Here is a 14,405-nt window from a genome sequence, read left to right on the forward strand (position 1 = left end):
ACGCTACACCATTTGAGTACTGTATTGCAAATGAGTGCTAAGCTATTCGTAATTGAGCTAGTCCATTTCACAATCTCATGTTCCAACTCAACATGGGCTACTAGACCGTTTCTCATTTGGCTAAACTATTCATGTTTATGGTGTTCTGTTTCACTAAGGAAAACTAGACTGTCTATAATTTAGCTATGCCATTCCTTTACTAACTATACTATCCTGCAACTGATCCTAAAGCCATCTTTGTATTTGCTGATCTATTTGACATCCTTGTATTTTTGGTGGTGACGGCAGCCCATACGAGAGGTCTTGACAGGACAGGGAAAAATGAGACACACACATACTGAACGCATAGTGAAGGAAATTTTCTTATTAAAGATGCAGGCGATTTGTCGGCCTGGAAACTTGACAAATTTTTTAGGAAAAGTTGACCAATAGAGCTTTAATTCGACGGGTGAGTGAAAAGAAATGACCTGAGGCGAAATTTAGCAAAAAGTTATTGTATAGCGAATACGACCAAAAATACAAGGAAAAATGAAATCTGAAATGTAATAAATTAACTACAGAGGAAAATCAGTTAAGTAAGACAGGATAATTCCTGAAGTATCTTTAATAATATCAAAGTCATTCCAAATCTTACAGAGATTTGACAACCTGTCAGAAAGCCATCCATGGTTTTATTGTTCAGTGACTGAGAAATGTGTTCTTCCAAGGTCTTTTTGCTTCGTGTGTCACTGGCATTCATTTCAATGTACGTAAAACCCAGCTCTTCACAAATCAGGGTACATGTAGCTGTTGTTGTTTTTCCAACTCCTGGGGAACCGGACAGAAGAGCTGCCATAAAGGACGACCCATCTTGGTCTTTGTTGTAAAAGAAAGCTGTGCAAAATAAAAAGGTTTAAAACTGTGATTCCACTACTAACATACTAACTACATGTATAAATGACTGGCGAGTAAAATAAATTCATAAAAGTTCATAAGTTACAGCTGTTTAAAAAATTGTATCTCTGAATGTGGGAATTAAGAAACAATCTGGATTCAATGTGAAAGGTATTTAGCCAACAGCTAGACGACATTTGCATTACAACTCAATTTAAGGTCTTATGTAAAATATCTTTTGATTAAGGTTAGGTTCATCCACTGAACTTACTCCAAACAGCTCACTAGTACTTCTTACTGTCTGCCATAAAATTCTTATGATTTGGATAATTTGGTATTGGATCAACTAATTATTCCCAGATTGATATTTTTCTATATTCTCACAACTTGTCTGATTGATATTGTATTGATATTGTAAGGAGAAATCCTGTCTTGGTCACTCATGTGAGATAAAGGGTTAGAGGTAAAGTCAGCACAAGAGCCACAGGTCTAACCTTGCCTTTGCTTATGTTAATTTCAGTAGCATCAGGTGACTAGGAGAATTGGTTCTTCCCCCCTCCCCCCTAGAAAGGTCCTCCTATCTGGTTACAACCCAAACTTTTTCATCTGCTTTCTATGACAGTTTGCCTGAACCGTTTGCATGCTTGCCTGAAGAGAAGTTACATGTACATGTATTTGAGGGAAAAGCATCTTGACAATCAATGTGTACTCACATTTAGAGGCTGGTTTCTTTCTGTTCTTTTCCCAGTCTCTCAACCCAGTTCATCAGCTTTCTCATGTTGCTCTCATCACCCTGCTGACCAATAATCTGCTTCACTACCCAAGGCTGATATTTGTCTACCCATAACAGACTTGGTTCTCCTGCACAAAAAAAGGATTACCTTTACTGTCAAAATCTTATGTAGATTAAAAAAATAAAGCAATAAAAAACAAGAAAACTGTACTTTCTTGTAACTCAATTTAAGTAACACAAACAAGTCTACAGGTAGAAGTACAGTAAAATGATCCAACAGATGAACCTAAAGGTGGAATTTAGAGTTGTGGTAAAACTGACGTGTGGGTGACTGGACGGAGGAGAACAAGGAGAATAAGAGACAGATAGAAAGACAGTAATTGGAAGAATGAACATACACAAAAGAGCAGACAGACAGACGGACAGACAGACAGACAGACTGAGTGACACTGTAAATTAAGTAGATGGAAGAAGGGAAATGAGGATTAACAAATTATGGGATCAGTTGCACAAAAAAAACAACTACAAAAACAACAACAACAAAGAAACCACAGGTTTCTTGCCAAGTAATGTTTAGCTATTCAAGGAAGGAAATAAAACCTTAAACCAGTTAAAGGGTCTCTTAACAAAGAAACATTTAACAAACTCCACAGTCTAAGTTTATGCTCATAGGAAAAAAAAAAAAAAGAAAGAAACTCTTTTAGAGGCCAACAACAAATAGAAAATGATAAATTTCCATCATGGTAAATTTCTCAGTTCTTGTTAGTTTTCTATACAGACTTAAAAAAAGTCAATAAATTGTGTTAATTTATGCAAATTTGTGGCAAGTTTCCCAAGTGTTTTTGCTAGAAGCTGCACCCGGATTTGTTATAAAAATTTAGGGAAAAGGTGCAGCTAATATGTTTATGTTCACAGTTCTTTTTTTCTTCCTCTTTTGAACTGTGCATTACAATGTACCTTGGAAAGTTTACTCTTCCCAGGATCCTGTCCCACGATGACTTGACTCTTTTTCTTGTTCACTGATTGGGTAACTTTTCCACCATATCTTTGAATAAAATCTGCTGCCTCCTCTCTCTCGGCGCTTTCCAAGATTCCCGTAATAAGAAACGTCAGTCCATCCAAACAGTTTTCTGCTTCCTAAAAATTATATTATTAAGTGCATGCATAATTCAAGATGAGCAGACAAATAATTAATTCTTCCCTTGAGGGCCTCTTAATACTGTCCACACTGAAAAGTTATAAATGGTGAAAAATGAAAAAAAACTCTGTAGATACACTATGAACATTTGGAATCAATGTCAGCATCTGCACGCCCACCCCTCCCCCTAACCCAACAACTATCAACTTCTTACAAGTAAGGGTTAATGTTGTATTAGGGGAGGGGTAGGTAGACAGTTTCTCAGATACTGACATTGAACCAACATTTGAACAACAACTGAGAGTAAAAGGACAAAATACATCTTTTTGTTTAACCCTTTAACTCCCATGAGTGACCAAGACAGAACTTCTCCTTACAATATCAATACAATATCATGCAGACAAGTGATGAGAATAAATACAAATATTGGCCAGGGGATTATTAGTTGATCCAACACCAAATTCTCCAAACTAACATTACAAGAATTGTATGACAGACAGTAAGGAGAATTACTATTGACATCTTGGAGGTAAAAGGGTCAATCAAAGCATGCATTTTGCAATTTTTTCGTGTAAACTGTATCTGCAGATTTTCCAAATAAGCCTTAATTCTAATAATCTTCATTTTCCTTTGTCTTGCATCTCTCATTAAAATTTGAAAGGATGGAAAACAAACCATAAAGAGCTTTGAGAGATAATAATAATTTAACTACTGTAAGAAATTAACATGTAACTTCTCCTGAGAATATCCATAGATTATCCAGCAAACATATAATGAGGATACTAAAACAACAAACTCTCATTATTTATTTACAGAAAGCAGCTAGAGGGGAGAATTAACAATCAGATCTTGGTCTTTGAAACCTACCTGAGGGATTTCCTTTGAACCAAGTGCCCTAGGACCATCTCTCGCCATAAAACCATGGTAGCCAGATTTTTTCTTTTCCGATGAGGGTGGAACTTCAATCACTTCCTCTGATTTTGACACCTTGGTGTTCCTTGGGTTGGAGTTTCCTTACTAACATCTTTTTTTTCCTTTTTCAGAGTAACAGTTTTCTTTGGACTTGGTTTTGAGTCTTTAAATGGAGTTTCTGGAAGTGTGGCAGCTTTGGCAGCCAGATTGCTGGCAGGAGTTGGGTACTTCCTGAAATGTCCATGGATAAAATTTGAAGTGAATAAAAGTTACATGTATATCAAATATTCTAACAGCAAAGAGTTGTCCTCACAAGGCAAGAGTTGTCCCAAATAGGAATGTTGATAATTAAAGACACTGCTGCTTTGAAAAATGGAGACAAAGTGGTAACATCTCCTGGATTGTCAAAGTTAAAATCACCAAGAATGTACCTAAAAGTTTTGTCACTATTGTTACTGCTTTTGTATAAATTCTAGGTAAAGTAATGGTAGTATTTTGAGTAGTGTTAGTATTGTAAGTAATGTTTTGTTGCAAGTATTGTTAGTAATGTGTCATAGTAGGACAGGTTTACATACAGTACCTTACACATGCAATCATATCAGATCCAATCCATTCTAGTATCAGGGTAGCTGATTCAATTAAGTATTAATAGTAATGATTAATTTTGCAACAATAAAGTATGGTAATCAAAAGGCTTACAAACCTTTTTCTTCTCAGGGGAAGGCTTTTAACCTCATACTTTGATTCTGAGAAGTCTTCCTTTCTTTTCTTTGATGGTTGCTGTTGTATGATGGTTGACATTCCCATTTTCTCTTCCTTCTTTTTCTCTCCCATTTTTATACTCTTCTTTTCTATTCACTTTGGGTCAGATCTCTGTGGGAAATGAAAACAAAGAAAATGATTGATGGTTCAACAGGGAATTAAGGGATGATCATTTTGTAGGCTTAAAGCTCTGGATCAAGCTGAAAATTTGCACTCTTAAGAGTGATCAATTTTCTAATTTCTCGCAATAATACCAATTCACAGTCAACTGAGCAGCAATGTGATGAGAACTCTTTTTAACCTAAAACTGTAAATCTTATAAAAATTAAAAATATACTTGTAAAAAAAGATGAATCACAATTCCCATAAAGATAAGGTCTCCACATCACCTTTCATGTAAAAAGTATGGCGTAGCCTCAATAAGTCGACATAATTTCCTTACCTGAGTCCAAACTGATTGGTCTTCTATTTTTCTTAGCTTTTGAACTCTCCTCCTTCTTTACTGATGTGGCTTTTCTGAAAGTGCATGAAAGAGAACCAGGTTCTGAATACAACCTGACATCAGTATGCATATTCTCCATACTGTTCTCTATGCATTTTCTAAGGTGCTGACAAGGAGAATTTGTTTAATAATCAAGAGCTTGTATAGTTGGTGACCATTTCCCTGATTCTTGATTCAGGGGTGATACTAGGGTCCAACGGTTTAACCCTCCTAAGATCTGATTGCTATTTCTCCCCTCTAGCTGCTACACATTTCCTTCTAAATTAGTTATGAGAGCTTGGTGCTAGATCAAGATAGTGGCTTCTACCTGATAAGTTTAAATATTTTCATTACCTGTTTACTGAATAATGTGTAGATATTATAGGGAGAGGTTTCATGTTAATCACTTCTGAGAGTTAAAGGATTAACTACAACTGTATGGAAGGGAACAAAATTCAAGAAACAAATCACATACCTGATTTTTGGAGGAAGAGGATCTTCATCAGAAACTAAAATAGATGTAAAATTAATTTAGAAATAGGGTCAGGACATCATTGTGATGTTGTACAGATAATTATGTGAATCTTTTTACACCCTGTTTCCGTAATAATGCAAATTGCAGTGGGAATTGACAAGAAAACTGTATAGCACAACTACCTAGCTTACATGTACATTGAAACCATTAAAACCAATACAGAGGTATAACAGTTTGTGTAGAGTCTCAACATCTGTTCCTTTCAAAACTGTTGGTGTTCACCCTAAAACATAACCTGAGTAAATAATGTTTTTTCCTTTCTTCTTCTTCTTCTGATTTACTTTTGGTTTTTGTTTTCAGGCAATGTCATCATCTTCACTGCTTGATAAACTCTGACCAGCAAATTAACAATTACATATTTTTATTCACACAGATGTGAGATAAATTCACTTCTTTGGACCTAACAATAAAACTGGATAAGATCAAGGGGGGGTGTTGTTCCTTGGAGCACAGCTTCCTTACAAGACTTTATCTTCCAGCTCAGAAAATCAAGAGAAGACACCAGGTGTAGAAACCAATCTCCCTCCTTAAGCCCCAGTCCACGCAACTCTCCATATAAGTTTGACTTTTACGCGGATCATGCAAATAAAAAAGGTGTGAGCTTGAGTTAAAAGGTAATTGCAAGTACACTGTTATGCCAGCCATATTCCAAAATCATCAGGTAAATTGCTCTTTCGTCTAGTGACCCATGTTTCATATATTATTAGTGTTGTCTTTGTTATACATATTTCATGTTACAGTACTGCTGAACTTGTATTTCCTGTGTTATTTCCAATCTTGTAATTAGTCATTCTGTTCTTGATGTATTATGTTTGTAATACTTTACTTAGAAATCACTAGCAATGGCATGTAAATAGAAGAGTTCAGTCCAGTCATCAGGAAATTAAACTTATCTAAAATTTATTGCTGGCACATTGGTTACACCAGGCTTGTGGAAAAAAAAGTTTGAGTAAGGTGAAGTTTCAATGTTTCTTTATCAATCACTTTTTAAGTTAATCAAAAGTTTCATTTTCCCTTCAGTCTTATTAAATTAAAGATTAACTAGTACTTGTCAAAATTTGCAGAAGTGAAAGCTGCAGTTTGAACAAATTTGTAGGGAATGCTTAAGTCCTGGATGTTTCGAACTTAAGGGAAATTTAGGTAGCAGTGTATCACATCATGCTGTTTAACCCTTAAACTCCCAGATGTAATTAACATGATGTAACTTCTTCCTAAAATATCTAAACAATATTCAACAAAAGGGTAATGAAAAAAGTTATCTTGACCTAACAAAAAATTCCTATAACAAATGCACAAGGAAACGTCTTTAAACTTGTGGGGAGAATTAGCAAACAGATCTTGGGTCAGTTAAGAAATGAGACAAAATTGCTTCACTTAATGACCTTGTTTAAGATAAAAGAGGCAAAACACTATAACTTATCAGCCTCACTCAGCTACCCTGACATACTCAGACAAACTATTGAAAATTACACCTACAAAGTTAGTTAACACACAGTACCACACCATTTCCCACACTCCAGCCCAGAAAGATACCTTGGGTTAGATATATGTAGTGGAATGAAACTCTTGGTTAAATCATGTCGTAAAATTACATACCATGTGCTAAATAAAAGATTCATGACAAAGGAAATTTTACCATGTATGGCAATACATACCAATTTTGGCGAAATTCTGCCGCTGAGAACTAAAACGACTAACAAACCATTTTAGTTTAGTGATGTGTTCACATCACTCTCCGACATTTCGCGCCATCTTTGAAAAGTTCCTGTAATTCAGTCAGCGGTCACCAACCTAGCTAGCTTCCAGACTCCTGTAATTTCTCTTCCGCTAATTTTCCGAGAAAAACAATAGGTCATAAGATAACCATAATCTAATTCAAATTCACGGAACCAAATGAAAGGAGCTGTCAGACGAGAGAGGTTGAACCACGTGCAGTTGCCCCAATAGATTGCTTTGAAAATGGCAAATAGATCCGCGGAGAACACTTCTCAGGGGTACGTACTCTGTTGTGGATGTCGATATTTCCATGAATGACTGCGCCCTAGATTCGCGCCGGCTCGTTCTGCGATTTGGTTCTTTCGTTGCGCTGTCGTCTCCTCGAGGTATATCGTTTGTTTATTGAAAAATATTCAAATTCGCAGCATGAAATTTGCAAAACGTTATTTGAAGTTTTATACACTGATATTCAAAAACAATTTCATGTAATATACAATGACCCTATAGAAAAAAAAAACTGCGATAAAAGTTCTACAGATTGGACTTGAATGGAATAAGTGAGGTCGTGCACGTTTTCCCAAACTTAAAATTACACTGATTTCTAAATTGTGTTTGCTTGAGTGGTAGCAGATGATGGAGTTTATGCGCAGAATTGGATACAACTGAGTCAAAGAGTTAACGTTTGTAACACTCTTCTTTGCGTCTGTCTTTCAAATATCTGATTTCATAAAATGTATTTAGTCTCTATTGAAAAACCAGAATCGACCATATCTCCGGAAGTTTTAGGGCTTACTGTGATTTGATAAACGAAACGAAACGAACTGAAAATATGAACATCTCCGTGGGGTTCTTAGCTAATCAAATCCTCTTCTGTATTTAAAGGAAGGACTGCGCCATTTAGCCATAAAATGTAGATCTATAATTACAACCAAAAAAAAAAAAAAAAAATCCGTGAGGCTGCAGCATCGATGTTCGTAGTCGACGAATGATTCGATTGCGTGACATGACACCTTCCCTGAAAAATATCGCGTGACTAGAGTTGTTTTGCAGCATGTTTCTGATTGGAAAGTAATAACGATAAAAAGAGTTTTCGTTGAGGTTTCAGTAATAATAATGGTTGTTGTGTTATCATTTGTATGAGTTCTGGACTGAACTGACCGATTCATCCATAAGGGGGGCATTGGGATTTTCGATATTTTTTTAGGATCGGTTTTTGTGCCATGGAATTTTGGTTTTTCAGATTGTGTGTTCATTACGGCTTGCGGATTTTCCGTTCTTTAGCATATGTTTTTCGGTTTCGTCATAAATACTTGTCTTATGGGTTTCGGATTTGGTTTCCAAAGTGGTTTTCGGATTTTCCCATTTGGATTCCGGTTTCTCTTCGATCCAAGCGGCCACTGATCTCGAATAGCCGCGAAACCTCTGTGTGTTCCACTTGTCAACACTGTATCGGATCCATCAGGGTTTTGAGAACTGGGATGTGAACACTTATAGATTTTGACCGTTTTGCATGAGGTTTTCGATTTTGATAGAAATTTTTTTGCGGTTTTGTGGTTGTGGATAATTTTTTCGACGGCTTAGAGGTTTCTAATGGACCCTCTCATCCTTCTGTACAGTGGATTTCCACACGGATTCTTGTTTTGCAAATTGAAAATCTCTCTCTCTAAAATTACAAATCTTCATTTTCGTTCTGTTCCGTGTCTTAAATTACAGTAGGCCTCGTTTAGTTATTTCCTCTGAAATTGTATGTGGATCTTTTTATACAGATTTTCATTCTCAAAATTATCAATTTAGGTGCCTCACAATTATCAAAGAGAGTCTGTTTGATCTTGGCTGTCTTCTTCCAGCTCTAAATGAAATACTGAAGTAACCTTTATCAGACAATGATGACAAAATTGTTTACATATCATAATAATTTGATTTAGCACCCTTCTTCCAAAAAGCAACCCCTTTGGAATAAGTACCCCCTTCCCCCCTGTTTTATGTTGGAAAGTTAGACAGGTGATGATGTTTTGCTAAAAATTCACTTGTAATTTCATGCTTGCACAATTGATCATTATTATTACATGTATTATTATTATTTTTAAGCTTGTCATTATTTTTATACTGGCCTTTGTCAAGCAAAGGGTCAAATCTGGACTTCAAAACTGCATTGGATTTCCTGGTTCGCTGATGTGAGAACAGAATTGATTAATAGAGCAAAAAGATCAAGGCTTATATTGAAGGTCAGCAACATATAGTCTGATCATTGTGTACTTTTAAGTAGTTGTACCTAAGTCTAAGTGACACCCAGCTACATGTACTTTTTTTCAAAAAAGTTGCTACTTGTAATAAAGGCAAGGGGATGTGCTGCTGGTTTGGGTGGCATTTTCATGACTCACTTAGCTATAATGGGGTTACATTTTCAATAGAGTTACAAGAGTGGGGACTAACTGGAAAATTTTCGTACATCAAAATAAGGATTTACAAACAGGAAGATTCAAACTAGATTTAAATGTACCAGAATATTAATGCACTGAAAATGAAAAGTAAAGTGTTCTAAATTCACATAAACAAATGTGTCGCTTCATTTTAGGATCATGACCTACTTAAAAGACTTAGTTTTAGCTAGATAGATGCATCTATAAACAGAAATTGACTAAGTTGGGATCACAAGTATTACATTTCTGGTAAAGTGACTCACTTAGCAGATGGGGTGTACAGTTGGCCACAGAATAGACTATAATAGGGCAGGTATTCCAAGAGGCCAGCAGCACATGGGTAGATGGGATCACAAAAGTAACACTTTCCACTTCATTGACCAAAAAACTCCCCTACCCCTAATCTACCAGGAAATTGTGCCATTTCAGTCAAAATATAAACACAGTGCAATAATATGAGGCATTCCCTTATTGAATGGGTCTAATGGGAGTGTATTTTTAAGTGAGTTTAATTTGGGTGCCCATGTTTTACTAATGTTTGTGTGGTTTCCTTTTAGACAATTTGATTCTTTTAAGTGGTTTTGGCAACAGATTCACCATGGCTGTTATGTTTGGAGCCACTTCCAGCACATGCCTGAATACGTTTTTACAACTAAAAAATGGAATTTCTCAGATGCCTGATCCAGCTGGATGGGTGCAGGGTAAGTGGTCATACCATAGCAGCCTAATTTTGAATAAATTGAGTGTTTGTTTGTTTTGTTTGTTTTGTTTTGTTTTTTCTCTCACTGTTAAAATCATTTTAAAGAGTATAGTAGCTATAGGTTAACTCAGTTTCCATGGGTCAGTATTATTTTATGAACAAATTTTAATATAGTTATTAAATGGAATTCAACATACAGTTTAAATGACTAAGAGCAAATACATGCATGGTCAGTAGCGTTTTCAGACATTTGGTTTATGTCTTAGCCAGCTGTTAGCATCCGTGCAGTATTTGTTGCATTCTGCATAGTTTGCATCAGCACTGCTGTGGATGTTAGGGCCCTGGGGCTGTCCTCATCCAGCAGTATACCTTATCAGTGTATGTGTTGGTTTATCGTGTGCCCGTGTTGTGTTTGCTGTTCTGTAGTGTGGGATTCTTGTCCTTGAGGATAGCAGTTCTCGGTGTTTCCTCCCCTCAACCCCAACTGCAGGGTTTGTTTTGCAGGGTTTATTTCAGCAAGCTGCCACTTTAGCATTGGGTAGGCCAGTTGGGTGTTCTAGCATCTTGGGGTGTGACTGTAGTTGCAGCTCCTGGGCCCCTTGGGCACCTAGCCTCCATTTGTGATGAGGGTGTGAACTTGATATAAAGTTATTTATTTGGAATATTTAGACGGGCTGGCTCAGTTCGGCTTTTAAAAGCAGGTGTAAATGTGGGCCCTATAAATGATAAGAAGGCCACACTGGGGGCAACATTTGTTACTCTTTGTTGAAGTCTGTGAGTTGTTTTACTCTTTAACTCTCAAGATCTGATTATTGATTAATTCTCCCCTCTAGCTGCTGCACAATTGCATATTCATCAGTTATGAGAACTTTTCTGTTGGATCAAGAAAACATCTTCTACCTGAGAAGTTTGAGTATTCTCATCACCTGTTCGCTGGATAATGTAAGGATATTATAGAGAGAAGTTACCTGTTAATCATTTCTGGGAGTTAGGGGGTTAATTTACCCTGCTTATAACCAGTACTGAGAAGATGTAGGAGAGTATGGGGCCTATGGTTTATCATCCTTAGCTGAGAAGACTAGAACATCTAACCATTTGCAGATGTATCAAAGGCAGCATGTTCTTGTCAGTTATTTTAAGACCTGAGTGTTGTTGTGGTAAGGGGCTTGAACCCTCAGCTACCAACATAGCCATAACACCTTCGCAATGTAAAAAGAAATCACAAGGACTCATCCAAAGCAGTCGCTAGATACTTTAATCTGCACAATCATTCTTGGCAGCATATGCCACTTTGTGGCCTTTCCCTACATCTAGGCAGTTCGGGCTGCATAACTCCAGAACAAAAATTATCTTTCAAATAGGCACTCTTAAGCCACATGGTATCAACGAATGCTTTTCATTCAGCTAATATATATTCTTGTTTTCCTCTCACCATATTCCCACCAATAACATAGCTCCATTTTCTGCATATAAATACACACACAACCCACAATTCCTCCAATTGCTCCGATGAAGGGCTATTGCGCTCAAAACGTCAGCTTTTAAACCCTTTACTCTGGCCAATTTACATTATCAACTCAGTCAAAAATACTAAATTACACTGTTATACTCTCCCACTGATGCAGCACCACAGTTTCTTTAGAAATTTACCCCCTTTACCTGCACAGCAGTCCAGCACTCAACACGAGCAAGCAGAAAAAAAATTCCTCCGTTTTAATTAGTTTTTCAGATTATTGTCACTGTTCTTGTATACGGGATCCTGTTCTACCCATTTTTTCCTGTCTTACAACTGACAACAGACTGGCTGGGTCCTTGCTGGGTTTTCTTTATGTTACAATCAGGTGAGGTAGCTATACTTTGTTTATGAATACCAATTTGATCAGACTGTGAGTTTGTTTTTGAACTAGCAAATACAGTACCAATGAAAATTTATAGTTAAGAGTCTAGAGAATATGGATATTGGTGTTAACCCTTTAATTCCCATGAGTGACTAAGAGAGAATTCCTCGTAATAGTGTAGTCTGATCGTCCGGGTGAGTGTAGTCCTGAGGAGGACTGATGTCGGTAACTGACGTTTCGACAACCTGAGCAGAAGTCATCTTTAGAGCCAAGGAATAGTTGTTGTCAGTCGAATATTCCTAGTCCGGTTTGTGTAAACTGATCGGTCGGTTTTGCCGCGATGCTATTAACTGTAAGACTCAAGTGGCGTAGGTCGGTCGTGATTGGTCAGTCTCGACCGTTAGTAAAGTTCGGTTCGTTTGTAATGTTTATGTCGTGGATGAGTCGTTTAAATGGTGCTGGTAGTGGTTGACGCCTGTTGAGGGGAGTCTGTTCCAAGTTAGTAAACCAGATTTCCAGAGTCAGGCGTTGATAGTAGTTGATGCTGTAGGTTAGGCATTGCGCAGAGTCCCAGTCAATAGTGTGGTTCGGAAGTCGGTGATGTTCAGCAACGTGAAATTTCCATTCTTACAAAAAATCTTGAAAGTTTTTCACATATTTTAGCCTTCTTGATCAATCATCTTGTATCAAGAGCTGAAAAATGTAGGTTTATTTGGTCAAGTGACCGCCTAGAACAAGAATTGCGTGACAGGTGTAGTTGAGAGAAACTTGTCACAGTCGCAGATTTTAAAAGGCATCCAAGACAAAAATACGGTAGTGCCCAAAGTTTTTTGATGATTTTCAGAGATAAAATTATGAATTATGAAGGGGTATCAAGATTAGTGTTGTAGCTTTCTGGCAAGGGGAGATATTTGACCTCAAAGTTGTCAAATATTTGGATGAATTGAAAAGTCTAAAACCACAGTCGTTTATTTGCCTCTGTTGATTGACAAGCCGTCTATCAAATTGACTGACAATTGTGGCGGAAATTAACTAAGGATGTAAAAGTATGTGTGCAAACTCTCAGAGTAATTGGTTGAATACCATCGCAGTGAGAGCTTCATACATTTTACCTATTTTGAAGCGATTTCCTCGATGAAAACTAAGAAAAACCGTGGGGGTGGTCTATCTCCCTCAGGAAAAATCCAAAACAGAAACCAGTTCGTCTTTTTGAGTTTTGGGGTAGACCCTTTAAACTGGCAAAGTTTCATTGAAATCGGTGAGATGGCATGTAGCACGACTGCCTGGTGCTCTCGTGGACACGCTCTTAAAGGGATTGAACAAAACGGATCCCAAATGTGAATATTTATCTAACTGTTCCCTCAGGCTTTAGGCGGGCGCTTGACTGTTTGTTTTTCCCTCGGTGTTTTTATAATCCCCTAATTCTTAAACGACTGTGAATATATGAAAGTCATTTACACCCCTTAACTCTTCTTCTCTTTTTGGAAAACAAGGAAGACTAACTTCTATGTAGTTATTAAGTCATCAAAAAAAAAAAAAAGAAAAGAAATCAGCGGAGTACACCAATGCATGTGTGAAGTAAAACGAGTGACTCAGGCATCGCACCGCTCGGAATGATCCTAAATGATTGAGCCATTTTTTTCGCGTTGTTTGTTCTCTTTACGTGGCCCCACGCAAGAGTAAGTTCGCCCTCAGAGTAAATTAGCGCAAAAAAGGATTCATCTGATCTCAGGCAACTTGCTGATTAAGCACCGCTATTTATAACCCCCTACCGCCGCAGTTCGCACTCGGAAAAAAAAAACAAGAAATTAAAAATGGCTACCTTCTCGCAGGTCCTAACCGCTTGTTCGACATGATTCTATTTCGATAATTCAGATAACATTTTTACCAACGGGAGTTTGTGAGTCTGTTGTAAACCGAGTTAGGCACATCTACATAATCGACTCCTTATTTCACTTGTTGAAATTCCTCTTCAATGCTTGACTCTCCGTTGTAGTGATACTTGAAAACAAGGCCCATGGAAATAATCCGCATTTCTATTACTAAGCTTTTTTCCTATAAATTGTCTACTCTGAGTAATTGTTCCTTAATCGCTGTTGAATGAAGTTTGCGCAAGAGGTTATAATCTATTGGTTTATGCCATTTCCGGCTAATATAGCCCTTATTATATTGAATTTCTAATCATTCGATGTATTTTCCTTTCAAAAACGGTATTCCTTATCTTAGGGATGCGGAAAATAGAAGAATATTATAATAAAGTTCGGGTATAACGCGCGCCGTAATTGCGAAAAAAAATT

General features: G+C 37.1%; 1 protein-coding gene across 3 annotated transcripts; it reads right to left on the reverse strand.

The window, feature by feature from the left end:
- Nucleotides 1–589: 589 nt before the first annotated feature.
- LOC149051548 (replication factor C subunit 1-like) lies at nt 590–7,208 on the reverse strand. 3 transcript variants are annotated; one of them, XM_089186290.1, is made up of 8 exons: nt 7,090–7,208; nt 5,375–5,408; nt 4,861–4,934; nt 4,360–4,529; nt 3,612–3,887; nt 2,564–2,743; nt 1,587–1,734; nt 590–873 (listed from the first exon to the last, which is right to left on the reverse strand). In XM_089186290.1, the coding sequence occupies exons 4-5, from the start codon at nt 4,488–4,490 to the stop codon at nt 3,710–3,712; spliced, it is 309 nt and encodes a 102-aa protein (XP_089042416.1). In that variant the 5' UTR covers nt 4,491–4,529; nt 4,861–4,934; nt 5,375–5,408; nt 7,090–7,208; the 3' UTR covers nt 590–873; nt 1,587–1,734; nt 2,564–2,743; nt 3,612–3,709. The 3 variants fall into 3 exon arrangements, with proteins under 3 accessions (XP_089042416.1, XP_089042422.1, XP_089042427.1); XM_089186296.1 differs by having other exon boundaries at nt 7,090–7,190; XM_089186301.1 differs by lacking the exon at nt 7,090–7,208 and having other exon boundaries at nt 590–855; nt 5,375–6,412.
- Nucleotides 7,209–14,405: the final 7,197 nt, after the last annotated feature.

This window comes from Pocillopora damicornis, chromosome 1 (assembly GCF_964200805.1).
Source record: "Pocillopora damicornis chromosome 1, jaPocDami1.2, whole genome shotgun sequence".
In the NCBI taxonomy this organism is placed as follows: domain Eukaryota; kingdom Metazoa; phylum Cnidaria; class Anthozoa; order Scleractinia; family Pocilloporidae; genus Pocillopora; species Pocillopora damicornis.

Coding starts and splice junctions, on each gene's coding strand:
- LOC149051548 (XM_089186290.1), bottom strand. CDS start 4,490: ATGGGAGAGAAAAAGAAGGAAGAGAAAATGGGAATGTCAACCATCATA. Junction 3,888..4,359: donor CTTCCCCTGAGAAGAAAAAG/GTTTGTAAGCCT, acceptor TGGACATTTCAG/GAAGTACCCAACTCCTGCCA.